The sequence below is a fragment of the Rhagoletis pomonella genome, unplaced genomic scaffold (genome assembly GCF_013731165.1).
Source record: "Rhagoletis pomonella isolate Grant_MI unplaced genomic scaffold, Rhpom_1.0 Rhpom_scaffold_00001, whole genome shotgun sequence".
NCBI lineage: Eukaryota > Metazoa > Arthropoda > Insecta > Diptera > Tephritidae > Rhagoletis > Rhagoletis pomonella.
This window is the reverse complement of record NW_023458555.1, coordinates 45,187,784-45,202,348: the sequence shown is the minus strand read 5'-3', so window position 1 is coordinate 45,202,348 and position 14,565 is coordinate 45,187,784. Positions and strand designations below refer to the sequence as shown.

General features: G+C 34.8%; 1 protein-coding gene across 5 annotated transcripts in view; it reads right to left on the bottom strand.

Moving 5' to 3' along the window:
• The window catches only part of LOC118744737 (acetylcholine receptor subunit alpha-like 1), a 220,179-nt gene that overhangs the window by 153,304 nt on the left and 52,310 nt on the right, over positions 1 to 14,565 (bottom strand). For all 5 annotated transcript variants that reach the window (XM_036478022.1, XM_036478034.1, XM_036478053.1 and 2 more), the window contains exons 4-5: positions 622 to 1,082; positions 292 to 506 (exon numbers count right to left, since the gene is read on the bottom strand). In XM_036478022.1, the coding sequence (XP_036333915.1) occupies positions 292 to 506; positions 622 to 1,082 (676 nt within the window). The remainder of the gene's footprint in view (positions 1 to 291; positions 507 to 621; positions 1,083 to 14,565) is intronic.

Genomic DNA, 14,565 nt, shown 5'->3' with positions numbered 1-14,565 from the left:
GATCCAATATATAATATGTAAATTTCGATGGTCCGCTGCAATAACGGCACCACTCAAAACAAACACCTTTTTTATAAGCCTTGCTACTTAGTTAAGTAAGGATAATACCAGGATTAGACAAGGATAAAAAACATGTTAACTTAACAGTACTAACGGTTTTGGTTTTTTTGAATTTTGAGTTGTGTGGTTACCGCCGAAGTCTACCTACATGTAGCTGACATACAAAATTGACATTACCACCATACTATAACATACCGTTTGATAATTTTTCATATAACCACAAATTCTTACCTGGTATACCGTAGTCGCCACTAAATCGTTTGGAATCGTAATTCACAAACTTATCCACATCGGGTGGCAAATGGAACACATCGGTTAGCACTTCGGGCGGCTGGTCGTCCTCATTGGGGTCCTCCTTTTTCGGTCGTTCGATGCAAAGGAGTTTAGGTAAAATTTGTATAAATAAACGTTGTACCCATGGCGCCATTTTATGCGTCACAGGCGATCTAAAGTTAAAAAGGAATGCAGGAAATAGAAACAAAAAAATCGTTACCAAAAATGCTTCGAACAAATTAATAAATTGTGAAAATTTTGTTTGTTTTGCTTGCTCTTCCCACTCACCTAAAGTTAACATTTAGCACCGCAATGGTAACCACAACCGACAATGTCACCAACATCATAGTAAATAGCAAATATTTGCCCAACAGCGGCACCGTCAGCGATGTTGGCGGAATGATTTCAGCGAGCAGGAGAAAAAACACAGTCAACGATAGCAAAATGCTGATACAGAGTGAGATCTTCTCGCCGGAATCGCTGGGCAAATAGAAGACCAACACCGATAGGAATGAGATACCCACACATGGAATGATAAGATTGACAGTGTAGAAAAGTGTTTTTCGACGTAACGTCAGATTGAAAACGATATCCAGATAGGGCTCCTCACAACAACTATAGAATTTCTCATTGCGAACGGCAGGCACGCGCATTATGTCCCACTCCACCGAGATGTAGTAGTCTTGCAGATCGATGCCCACTTCGATGTTGTCCGAATCGGCTGTTTGTTTGAGATGGCGTAGATCAACCTGGGTGAGAAAAGAAAAAAAATTTTGAAGTTAAATACCATTACGTCATCTAATAAAAGTATTTTGAACGCCTGTATGGACACTAAAGGGGTCCAAAAAAATGTATGTGAAAAAATAAGGATGGAGTTTTAATGCCACCACCCCCTAGGATTGTTCTATACTGGAAGAAAATATACTCATATTTTTTTGTTTTGAAATAAAAAAATTTAGGGAGTGCTCAAAGCGCTGAAAGTTTTCCATGTATTTTATATGGGGAAAAACAACTTTTCGTAGAAATAGTGTAGAATTCTGGAAAATCAATTAGGGAGTTCACAAGTCCTGCTATTTGTCATATTTGCTCTTTTATACTATTTTTTTAGAACAGTTTTAAAAGTGTTGTTTTTGCTTTACAAGTAAAATTGTTGTATTACAATACAAGTTTGAAAAATATGTTTACTTTGCCATTTGTGAGTGCTATTGGATCAGACATTTCTATTTATTTACATTTTTCCTTGTCTGAGTACAATAAAATATTCAAATTTTAAATAAAAAAATATAGTCATCTCATGGCAATGGAGTAAGTTATCTTTAATTTATAACATATTTAACTTATTAAAGATCTTTTTTAATTCAGTGCAAAACTAAGCGTGTCCGGGGAAAACCAAACCATATGTGGACAGTGTCGGAAGAGAAGTCCCTAATTGATTTTCTTTTAGAAAACCGCCTATTTGAGGTTTTTTCCTTAAACACATATGTATAAATATAATTTGGAAATATAAGTACATATTTGCAGAAGCCGTCCGCCCAGGATTTTTATACGCGTTTCTGTGTAGAAAAAAAACTAGAAATTCAGTGGAAGCTGGTGCGTTCTAAAGTGCGTAATATGAAAACGAATTACAAGAAAGCGAAAGATTGGGAAGGTTCGACAGGGGCAGGTAGCATGGATGGATGATTTGCCAACAACACAAGCATATTCAACCTAAAAGTTTCATCGATCTCTTCCTCCTCATCTTCATCGCCTAATAAAAATGCACCAAATAAATTTAAAAAACTCATAAATGACTTATTTGACGACTCACTTCCTTCCATCATTGCGTCCTGCGCGTACTTCTCGCAAATCGCAGCCATTAATTTGCTTTTCTCGCTTCTTCTGGGCATTATAAACTTTCTAAAGCTGTTTTAATAATTTTTATTTTGTCAAATATAATTGTTAAAATATTGTACAATAGCACACGAAAAGGTATGGGATGCTCACAAGTTTCATTTTACAACTGTTCTAAAAAAATAGTACAAAAGAGCAAATATGACAAATAGCACGACTTGTGAACTCCCTAAATATTTTTCGATCGGAAAAATTTGCTTATCTTCAGGAGATTAAAAGTAATAAGACCCGATTGTTTGTTTAACTATTTTTTCATGGTAACAATATTTTATAGGTCCTCCAAAACCCCCATAAAATGCAATGGGAGGACCAATAAAAAATCTTTAATATTAAAAAATGGTTAAATAAACAATTGGATATTAATATTGGAAGTCTTCTGAAGAGAACCACACTTTTCAGACCCAAAAATCTTGATTTTCAAGAATTTTATACCATTTCTACGAAAAGTAGTTGTTTCCCCATATAAAATACATGGAAACTTTGCGCGCTGTGAGCATGCACTCCCTAAATAATTTGTGATTTCAAAATATGAAAAATAGGGGTATATTTTTTCGGTTCGGTGGCGGCATTAAAATTCCGACTTTATTGTTTTTGGACCACTTCGGTGGTCACTCATATTGACCAGTATGTATTTGAAACACATTGCATTACGTATACGCACTGTTATACTGCAAAATTATCAAATTAATGGCTTTTACACATAGATTTTTATAATACAGAAAATTTTTTTATATCTCGAAATTTCAACTAAAGATTAGGGAAAAATGAGTTTTAACTAAATTATTATGCAAAAAAGTCGAGCTATTATGCCTGACAATCTGAGAAATTGAAATCTTAGCTACAGCCTTGTGAAAAAGGAGAGGAAACGATGGTACGAAGGAGGTGTAAGTTGGGTTGGGTTTTCCCTGTGAGTGTCGGGAGCAGCCACATTCTTCTAAACGCTGTTTAAGAAAGTAATCAAGGTGATATCCAGCCGAAAAAAAAATAGCGATCCAATAGCAATTTCTTTTAAGCTAGTAAAATACGTGGCTGTAAATGATTAGTCCTTTCGATTGTAGTACTAGATTTTGATAAATGATGTGCGTATCTTTCAATCTCATCAGAAGGCGCCCTCTCATTTCCAAGCGCCGGAATCAAGTAGAGAGTGTCTTTGAGATCGCTAAGTAGTAAACCAGTCGCTAGCTTGAATCCAATTGCTTTCAAAGACCGTACCTTTTCTACGAAGTTATTCAGTAGCTTCTTTGGCTCGAACGGCGCTAAGTATTGGAAGAGTAGCTGTTACCTCCACGCAAATATGTAGCATAGATCTTTGTAGATTGGCAGATCGTTACCAGGTTTTTGGAGTAGAAACGCATACCCATTGCTCAATCTCTGAACAATCCATGTGAAATTACATAGTCTTTCAGAAAAAAACGCAAAAGAGGTTGGTTGGTCTAGCGACGAACGAGTATAAGACAAAGTATCTCCTGGCAATAAGTAAAGACTCTTTGCTTATGGTGGTTTCATGGTGTCGGACGTGACATTCTTACGACTTGAGAGTTAAATAAATCATATGAAAATGGAACTGACTTAAAAAAAATTTCTGTTGTGTAGCGGCTGAACGGTATAAGGTTCTATGGTTGACAAACAACTTAGGTGCGCTGGGTACTTTGGCGTCGAGAAAATCGATGAAAGGGAGAAACGGGCGTGACCAAAACTGAAGTGGTTTCAGAGCACATGTACAAATAACCAAAACTCTGTGAATCCTGTGAGGATTTCCTTTTTTAAACATTCTCTAAATAAAGTTACATAACGGACCATTACAACCATTCTGTTTTATCAGAAGCAACTCGGTGTTAGTTTAATTTTGAATGAAAGTGTGGTAACGAACGTGAAAACATTTTTCCCCAAATAATAATTTTTACCACTAATACATATCATCACTAGGCACGAATAAAGGCGCGAGATCAAAAGTTGACCGCGAAAAAAGGCGCATGAAAAGAAATTCAGCGAAGAAAGACACTTAAACTTATTTTCGCGGTCAACTATGTTTGCGCATGTAACAGTATGTAAATTCCACAAAGAGTTTTTGGGGCATGATGCTGAAGTGCCAGATTTTTTCGTAAATTTTTTTTACGGACCTATTTTGCGGTCAAAACACTAACGCGCCTTTATTCGTGTCTAGGGAAGATATATAATTTAATTTTTGATTTAATTTTTTCAGTTCATCTATCCATCACTTCGCGTTTTCATAACCTTTTTTCATTTGAATGCGAAATGTAAAGCTGTTTGAACTCATTTGTTTGCATTTTCGATTGAAAACCAGAGCTTCCTCTAGATTAACGAGAACCACACTTAACATTTTTTTTATATGTCTAACAAAGATGAGAAGGCTTTGAAAAGTACTACTTTAGTACGTAATATCGGCAGCCCTGTTCGTCTGGGCATTATAGAATGATGAACTGGGATAATTAGATACGATGTGGAACTATACAAACTCCTATTCAAAATAGAAGTAAAATATAACGATTTTACTGGCTTGAGCATGTCGCACGCATGGACGAAGACGCTCTAGTTAAATACAATGGACCCACCAATTGAAGAAGGTATGCACTCGGGATAAGCATATGGCACAACTGCGCAATTGTCTCTCGTCCCACGCCGACAAATTTTTGTGTGCCAAATGAAAAAAGAGAGGAAAAACCGCGTCAAGTTTTTCTTTGAAGCATACAAACATCTACAGACTCTCATATGGGATCACATGAGTGAGCTCTCATTTCGTTTATTTATTTTACCGGGAGAAGGAACCACAGTTATTTCGTGTTGGAATCATGAAGGTACTGAACGATATGTCTATTGAAAACATTGTGGATATTGATTGCATAATAAAGGAACGTAGAAGGTAAATTCGAAACTTGGAATTTTTTTAATGAAGATATACCTTGATAGAGTGCTTAAAAAGAGAGTTATCTAAGCACAGTAATCCATACTACAAGGATGGTAACTTTAAAAATAAAAATTTTTCTAATCAAAGCGTTATTTATAGATACTAGTTCTTTAATTATTACCTTGGTGGTGTAATATATAATCAGTTGGACTTGCCACACTATTTTCAGTTAAGAATGATTTGAAGCCATTCTCAGCTACACAGCAACAGTTATTCGTATTCTCAAGAATAAAAAATAACTGGAAATAAAAAATATGAGATCACTGCCAAACCATGACGCAGACAATAGTTCATATTTCCCAGGTCATCATATTTATAAAATTTCATTTGTTGCTTTCTTTTGCTCGGTATTTTTGGTTTTTCCTTTATCGTTGATTGTATCAAACTGTTGCATGGCATTTTAAGATACGCACATACCATTTAACTCGTAAATTTCATATCCACTTGTTTTTATCCACAGTGCCCTTGCCGGTCTGCATTTCTTATATCCCTTTTCTTATACTCTTCCCACCGTAACTTGAGTGCTGGTGATTTTTCGCAACTACCAGCGTATTCCGCTTGATTGTTGACGAACTGTCGGCATTCTTTATGCCCACAACTTATTTGCTCAATTTTCTTGAAATTCAGCGCGTTGGCGCATATTGCATTGTCATGCAACGTTGCATACTTACTACGGCTGTCATGGTGGTAAATATGTAAGTTGGTGTGTATTTATGTGTGGATATATCTTCGCACGCCCAATGAATGTGGGCGATTTTATGCGCCTGCTGCCTTGTAAAATTATGACATGGCGATAATCTTTGGACGGCAACCATTTTTCAAGTCCATGCAAGAGATAAGGCGCGCTGTTAGCGGAGTGCTAGCATTGGAAAGGAAGCCATAAATACATACATAAATAACTACATATGTATGTATATGGGAGTATATGTGAAAAATAGCTGTGTGGTTTGAAAGTAAAGTGAAAACTGTTGCAAGACAGTGAATGATGTTTGTGAAGCTGTCAAATATTAGTACTACTTGAAGAAATTCATATTCATTTATTTGATATGTTTACGTATGTACATATTTCAACGAAATTACCTACATATATATATGCTGTATGTAAGTATGCGCATATCCGGTATGACTGTTTACAGACAGTCGGCGTAAAAACTATAGGCGCAGCACTACGGCTAAGTTTCCTCAATTAAAATGTTTTTGATTTAATTTTAGTTATTGCTTTTATAAAAAATATAGTTCATTCTTTAACAAAAATCTTATGAATCCTAGTTTCAAACTTCAAAAATATTTTAAAAATTCAACAAACTTCAGTGACAGATTCGAGCATTATAATTCGATTTTTTTAGAAAGATTTTTAAGTACGCAGTTGTTTAGCCCATTTAATTCTAATACAATGGAGCGCATGTTTAAAGTGACTTAAAGTATCGTTGATTTTTTATAATTTTTATTTTTTTTGCTACATTATGTATATATACATACACATGTACATATGCATATACGTTCATTCATAACTTTGTAATATCCCGACAAGCATTTCAGTAAATGTTTTTAAAAATAACTTAAAGTAAGTTTGCTATATAATAAGCGTTAAATACGCATTTTTAATATTAAGCTTATTAAAAGTTTTTCAAATAAACCTTTAATAAGTTTTGAGAGCGAATGTTTATAAATAACTTAAACTTATAAATGAAATGCAAATGCCAACAACATGAAGTAGTAAATATAACAATTTTTCAATCGTAAGTGATGTGTTTACATTTTTTAAAATATATTATTAAAAGAAAAAATTAAATAAAACCCATGCGGAAAAAAAATCCAATCCAGGACCCGCTGCGCTAATTGGTGGAGCATTCGAGTCTTCAAATGATGAGTTCTCCTTATCCTTTCTTAGTTTAACATTCAATTAGTTCATAGATGTTAAGCAATCTACGTATGAGTTTTTAATGAAATATCATCAAATAAAGTGTTATAAAAAAATTTATAAAAAGCTTTCTTTTGAAAATTTTTAGTAAGTTTATATTCATACGCTTATAAACAACTTGTTTTGAACTTTTATTATAAGTTTACACTTTTACACTTATAAAATGCATTCTTTTGAAAAATTATTACAAGTTTATATTTCTACGCTTATAACCAGGGAACGGATTTTATGGAAATTGCCTTTTTTTCTGCTAACGAGATAGAGCATATTCGATTAAGAATGTCCACGATTTAGCTTTCCCTGATTCCATATATACACATTTGATGTTGCCTTTTTTTGCCTTTTTTAAGATATTTGCCTTTTTTTTGCCTTTTTTAAGATATTTGCCTTTTTTTGCCTTTTCTACCTTTAAAAAAGTGATTATAGCATTTACAATTTTTTTTTAAGATTAAAAAATATACACATTGCCCATGCGGCTTATAGAAGCGCAGAGACCTCTTACCAAATTCGTGTTGGAAAAATTCAATACCGTTTTCTCAGCTAACGAAGGCTTGGTGACAATAAGGGGTGTAGATAAAATTGTAAAGGGCGAGGAAACGCCCTTATTCCTGATAATATGAACGTTTCAAACGTTCCATGTTTAAATTGGGCGCCGCTTGTATCAACTTACGTCGAGCACACATTTAGTACATTCAAGGCTTTTCTTCGCGAAAATCGAATGAAAATGCTGCCAGAAAACTTCAAAATGCATCTTGTGGTTCAATGTTACTACAACTATACAGATTAAAGTTTTATGAGTTAGAAACTCGAAAGGATAAAATAGCCAAAGATTCAAAGTACAAATTTTTCATATAATGAACCTAGTTCATAGTTTTTCTCTTTTTACTTATAATATAAACATTTCTAAAATAAATGTATTTTTTGATTGTTCTTCGTATTTTCTGTCTTTTTTTAGTGCCTTTTCCTGCCTTTTCCGCTATTTCGTTCTGCCTTTTTTTGCCTTTTTTGCAACACCTAGTGCCTTTTCCTGCCTTTTTCACTATTTTATTTTGCCTTTTCCAGCCTATTTCGTTATTTTATTTTGCCTTTTTTATAGGTTTTTAGGTCCTAAAAATCCGTTCCCTGCTTATAACCAATGTTCCTTTTCGATTATATTACGCTTACTTTCAAGCCTTTCATAAACAAAAAATCAACGTTTTGTAAGCTTAATGTTTATAGTTAAAAACTTAAAAAAAACTTTCTTTAAGTTTATTTTGCTTGTTGGGATGTTATTCATAACCATTCAAATGTCTTCATGGCTTAGCACATAAAATGTACGTGCATTTATTATTTTCATTCAGACACTTCAACAGCAGGTGGTTTTAACGCGACGACTTTGTAATGGACGTACACATATGCAAAAATCTCACGAGTTGTATTTTTTAGCGTCACTTCCTTCTACCGGCAAAAAAAGGAAAGATAAAGCATTCTTCTCGCATTTATTTCAATTAATGGCATTCTAGCAACAAGTACAATAAAAAATAAATCAAGTGTTTCAACAATTTTACCCTCAAAACTTGTATTTAAGCGAAAAAGTATCGAAATTACAAATTTTTTAATTGTCACTCGCGAAGATTATGTTTGTTTTCAAATCGAATGTTCTTTTCAGAGGCATCAGAACAACATATCTGTGAAGCCTCAAAAGTGTACCACGAAATTAAAAAAAAAAATAATAATAATTTAAGATACTTGAAAATTTTAAAATTAGTCGGTGAAAATGTTCTTCTTGCCAAAAAAACTAGTGTGAAAAAAAATACATTGAGTAAAAGATGACTATGACTATTGGCACACTCGAAATTCATTCTAAATGTTATATGTTATATGTTGTAAATGCATGAAGAAGGAAATGTACATGTTAGCATAAGGAGTATTGTAAAAATTTTGTTGCCAATATTTAATTACTCTTAAATAATATGACTTTGAAGTTAAGGCGTGCGAGATGATGTTGTGATACATGGCGTATACGTTACATACGGGTATATGAGCATGAGCATTTTTACCTCGCCTTTATTAACCGGGGATGTAACTATGTAATAATGGCATACCTAAAATAGGCTTTCCCAAAGTGGGTACCGCGAGCGTATGCCTAGGGTGCCGCTAGTGGCTAGAGTATACTAGTGGTGCGGGCAAATTCTTTAAACTTTCTATACACAACGCTAGCGGTTTGTTCAAACTTCAACATGGCGGCCAGAATATCAAACAATTTTGATTTTTGTTAAAATTACCTTCAGCGGCTCATCAAACCTCATACACAACGTAAATGGCTTGCAACAAAAGGGTATTTCCCTTGGTTTCTCAAGCCGCTTGTGTGGTGTATTTCGCTCTTTGGCGTAGTTCCCCAGTACCAGAAAATTTTCAGAAAAATAGTCGAAAACGTACCCTTTTCACAACAATTTTCGCTACTTTTGTAGACCTTATCCGCGTTTCATCCACTTTTTTTCTCGTTTTCGGATTAATTTTCGGATTTATTTCCGGCTGGACTGTTCTTGCAACAAGCGCAGCATCTTCTTATTCTTCACAATCTCACTGTGAAAGAGCGAATCAACACGATTTTAAAAGCAGCCGATAGCGATCTTTTAAAAAGTTTGAAAATTGACGAAAGTACTGACGTAGTGGGAGTTAAGGTTCTTCTCATGTCAGTGAGGTACCCATTCGTAATGCAAATCGAAGAAGAACTTTTGATCAGCGAAGCTGTTGAGACTTACACCCCTAACGACGAAATTTTTAAAGCTATCGATAAATTTGTACAGAAGAAATAGTTTGAAATGGAGCAAATGTGCGGATATTTGCTGTAGTTGGAAAAACCAGAGGAACGATATCTAGGATGAAGCAAGAGGCAGAAAACGTCACGAGAAGGCATTGTATGATCCACCGGTATTCCCTGGTGACTAGGAAGATGCCACCACTAGATTAAAAACCCGTACTGGATGACGCTGCGAAGATAACAGAGGCATGCGAAATTAAAATACATTTTTGGTTTATTCTAGCACCTCGAGATTTTTTTTATTGGTGACCTGTATATTTTAGAATTTATAAATCAGAAAGAAAATCAGAAAAACGTACATATGTATGTAACTTCGAAGTTAACGCTAAGAAAATGGATAACAGCCGGTTTCACCTGCAATTTAAATGGAAAATGCTTTTGTATTTTAGTCAATTTCCATGTAATATTCAAAAAATTAAAATCATTTCTCACTTAAATTGTTTCGTCAAATTGGCTGTAAATGCGTTAACTTGGAAGGTTTGACTCTCGAGCTACAGCAGGATAACAAATCGGTTTTCATGTGACCCGATGAGTAGACCTACTGTGATGACAAATTAAGCTTTTGAAAACCTTCTGGACATCAGTGATGACAGCACTTCGAATATTGAATACTACGAAGGGAGCCAAGAGGTTTCTGGGTATACAGAAAACACTGCTGTTGGCAAGTTTGCATTAAAAATTCTAGTGACTTTTACTTTTACATTTCTATGTGAGACTGCATTTTCAACAAATGCTTACATAAACAAGTAATTTTTGAGTAAAAAACAAAACCGACTTCAATTAGCATATAAAAATTTATGATTATCGTTAATCTCTTCACGATTCAATGATCGGATTTAAACCAACATAGAATGAGACCACCTTTCCTTTAAAAAAAGAATTATATTAATCGGGTAACGTGGTCCAAAGCTACATAAAAAAAAATAATAGAACAATATTCCGACGAATTGATAACCTTCTCCTTTTTTCTGAAGTCGGTTAAAAACAAATACACCAGCAAGCTTTCAGAGTCAAATGGTTTCAGGGTAAAATTGTCAAAGCTCCTAATAAACTTAAAGGAAGTAGTGAAATCATCAAAACAATTTCAGTCCACACATTAAAGCTAAAGGAGCATAAAGTTTCCATTGTGTTTTCTTGTTTTCTTAGACATTTGAAGAGTTGGGGTGCCGCGAAATTTTTTAAGCCCAACAAGGGCGCCGCGGTGAAAAAAGGTTGGGGACCCCTGGCCTAAAGGATGCAGCAATTTCAATTATCAAGTTCATACCTGATGAGAGTATGAACAAATATTCCAAACATTGATTTCGCTTGTTATTCTATTCGTTATAATTGTTTTAAAATCAATTGAATTTAAGACTAAAAAGATGAAAATAGAATTATAGTTTAAAAAACTAAAAACTCGTTTTTATGACCCTAACTTAATTTAATTAAACTTTTAAAACCAACCTAAAATAAGATTAAAGTATTTAACAATGAAATTAATTTAACCGGAAAACAAAGTGTTGGGTGCTTCTTAGATTTTATAGTCCTGCTATTTACAATATTGAATATTACTAAACTGAAAATGAAAAGTTTAAAACAATTAATATCAAGCACCCCACGTTTTGTTTTTCGGTAAAATCAATTAGATTGATTGTCAATTAGTTAAATCCTATCTACATCTACATCTACGGTCCAAGGCTTTTAGTTTGACGTCTCAGTTTGGAAAATCGGCCCAACGGTGTGGATTTGATGGCATTGATTATTAAATAATTTGAATTTCATTTTTCAACAGGTGACTACTCCTTTCGAAAAACTAAAACCAGTTTGTACATCCACGGACCAAGCGCTTTAATTTGACATCTCAATCTTGAATATCGGGCTAAAAGATATTAAATATATAGATTCTGATCTTAAAAAACTGTAGGAAAATTTTGAATTTTTAATTTTTGGCCGTTAATGCCTATCAGAGCGGGTTTTTATAACATTTAGCAGGTACAAAATGCATCAGAGAAAATTCAGTGCTCAAGGATTGAAAAAAAATCCGATGAGGACTAAATTTTTGAATCCAATTAGGAAGCATGACATGCATATTTGTGCTCACAAAATATTGAGTCAGCCCTATTCATATATACATATTTTCGTCAGCTAAGCTTATTTATGCCCAGGTACTAAAAAAAATACGATCTGCTGCTTAAAGGAGGCATTCACATTGACAGTTTTTCCAGATGCCATCGCCATCACGTAACCAATTGCAATAGAATGTTGTAAAAATTGTTACGCAAAGCATCATTTGGCATTCGATAGTCAAACTTACATATTTACTACGAAACGTACATAGATAATATTAATCAACTACAAGCATTTTCAATTTCGTACATACCAATCTACATCTTATTTATTTCCCCCGAAATAAAAGAAGGCAACGCATACGTTTTATGCCCGCACGTTCTGTTTCGTATTAGTGCTTATACGAGTAAAAAGTATGTATGATGTACACATGCAGCTGAGAAGCGATGTCAAAAATTTGTCACAGCGGAATTGAAATCTTGAAATAAAATCTCCATACACCCTACATAAGTATATGTACATATGTATTAGTCAATCGTTCTTATTGCTGTCGCCTCTATTGATGACTGTTGTCAAAAAGCGTGGTTTTGTCGATTACTTTGCACTTTTTTTTAGCCTTTTCAATCGCTACACACATAGGGAGATATTTCCTTACAGATTGCTTTACCACAGCCATGTTCCACGAAGCGGTTGTTTATTGTTGTTGCTCTTTTCTCATGTTATTTGTAATAGCGTAATATATTGCCCCAACAAATCAAGTAAAATAGTAAATTGATTAGATACGCTTAGATTGTGTATGCTTCATTATTATTTATGTAGCGCAGTTTTCAGGGAGCGACATAATCGTAAATATGTACTATTTATGTCTGTATCGTTGTGAAGCTCATACATCTCACCGTCTGCAATACTTGCCGTCGACAATGCAAAAAAAACCGCAAAACTTCCGCTGAATCATTCCCTCAAATGCCCAAAGTGCACCCTGATATTATAACACAAATAGTTGGCCATACTCCGCCTCCGAATGGCAAATGGTTTTATGAGAAGATTTTTCAAGGAAGAAAAACACTCGGAGGTTTGCCATTGCTTGCCGAGGGGCGACCCATGTTAGAAACAACTTTTTCTAATTTAGTTGTTGGGCGGTCCCGTAATAGAACCCAGGACCTACGGAGCGGTGGTATGCACCTTTAGTCACCCATCAAAAGGTTCTTGTAAAAACCATTTGCCTTTTGAAGGCGACGTAACACTTTAGGTCCCTCGAAGCTCGAAAATATGCCTGACTTCTATATTTAGCTTCCTATATCGGTCCCACACAGTCCGCGTTGCACCCGATCGCCTCGTCGCCATGTCAGCGGCACCGTTTTACTCTGCAGCTTTGCAGTATCCTCAGCGTATCAGTTGTACTCTCTAGTTTCTTTGTGTTCAAGAGCACTCCAAAGGATCTCAAAGGACACCCTTTACCAGATTAGTTAAGAGAAGCAAATTGGATATAGCCCCATTACACCTATCACCTATGGTTAAGTAGATGAGGTTGAAGGTGCGCCCGGCATCCAGTGAGCCGAGAGGCACAATTATCCCCAGTGGGTCAGTTTGAGAGCTCAAATTTGATAGAAGTATAACCAGTTGGGTATTCGGAAGCGACGAGAGAAGAAGTGAGAAATTTTGTGACTAATTTTGTTCATAGATCCTGATAGCCCCTTCAAATGGATTTATAAGTCGACAAAAGAATTCTGGAAAGTTTTTTAGAATCAATGCCGAGGCATTTCTCCCTGTATAATGTAAGCAACACTCGTATAAAATGTACTTCTCAAACAAAATTTTTTTTAGAAAGGAGCTTAAATGAATTAATATATAAGTGTTGATTATTAACAATCTTCGGCATAATATAGTAGACATCGACCTTACCTTATGTTGCACACATAAATATGTACTGTTGCATAATTTTTGTCAGCATTTCTTATTCCCCATTTTTCTCCATAATTTTGTTACAGTTACTTTTTGTTGCTACTACTTCATACATATGTATGTATATAAATATGTACAGCCAAACAATTTTTATAAACTGCCTATTGTAAAGCTTATTTTTGAAAAACGCAACAGTTGCGACTGGAACCTCTTCCACCGCATTTGGGATTCATTATTTTCAACAACAAAAAAAAAAAGAAAAAAAAAATATGTCTACCAGCTACATTTTTTTTTACATTCATGTACTTCGCCTTTGTTGTTTTTCACTTACAGCTATGTAAGTACATTCTTTACATGGCCTACAATTTTCTCACTTCATTTCATCTCTTTTCACATCGCTTTGTCAATCTGGTCTCCCTCTTAAACTGCGTATGTATGTACATATGTATCTATTTCGCTGGCCTGACGCCGTTGACAATTGCCTTATTGCATTTTTGCTCATTTTTTACTTGTGCCTCACACCTTTCCATTCATTTGTCCTTCTTTTTATACCCGAGCGCACTTGTGCACAAGGGTATTATAACTTTGTTCACATAACGGTTGTTTGTAACAGGCAAAACGAATCGAGATAGATATAGACAAATGTATACATAAATGATCAGAATGAAAAGAGAAATCGATTAAGCGGTGACTGTCTGTCCGTCCGTCCGTCCGTCCGTCCGTCCGTCCGTCCGTCCGTCCGTC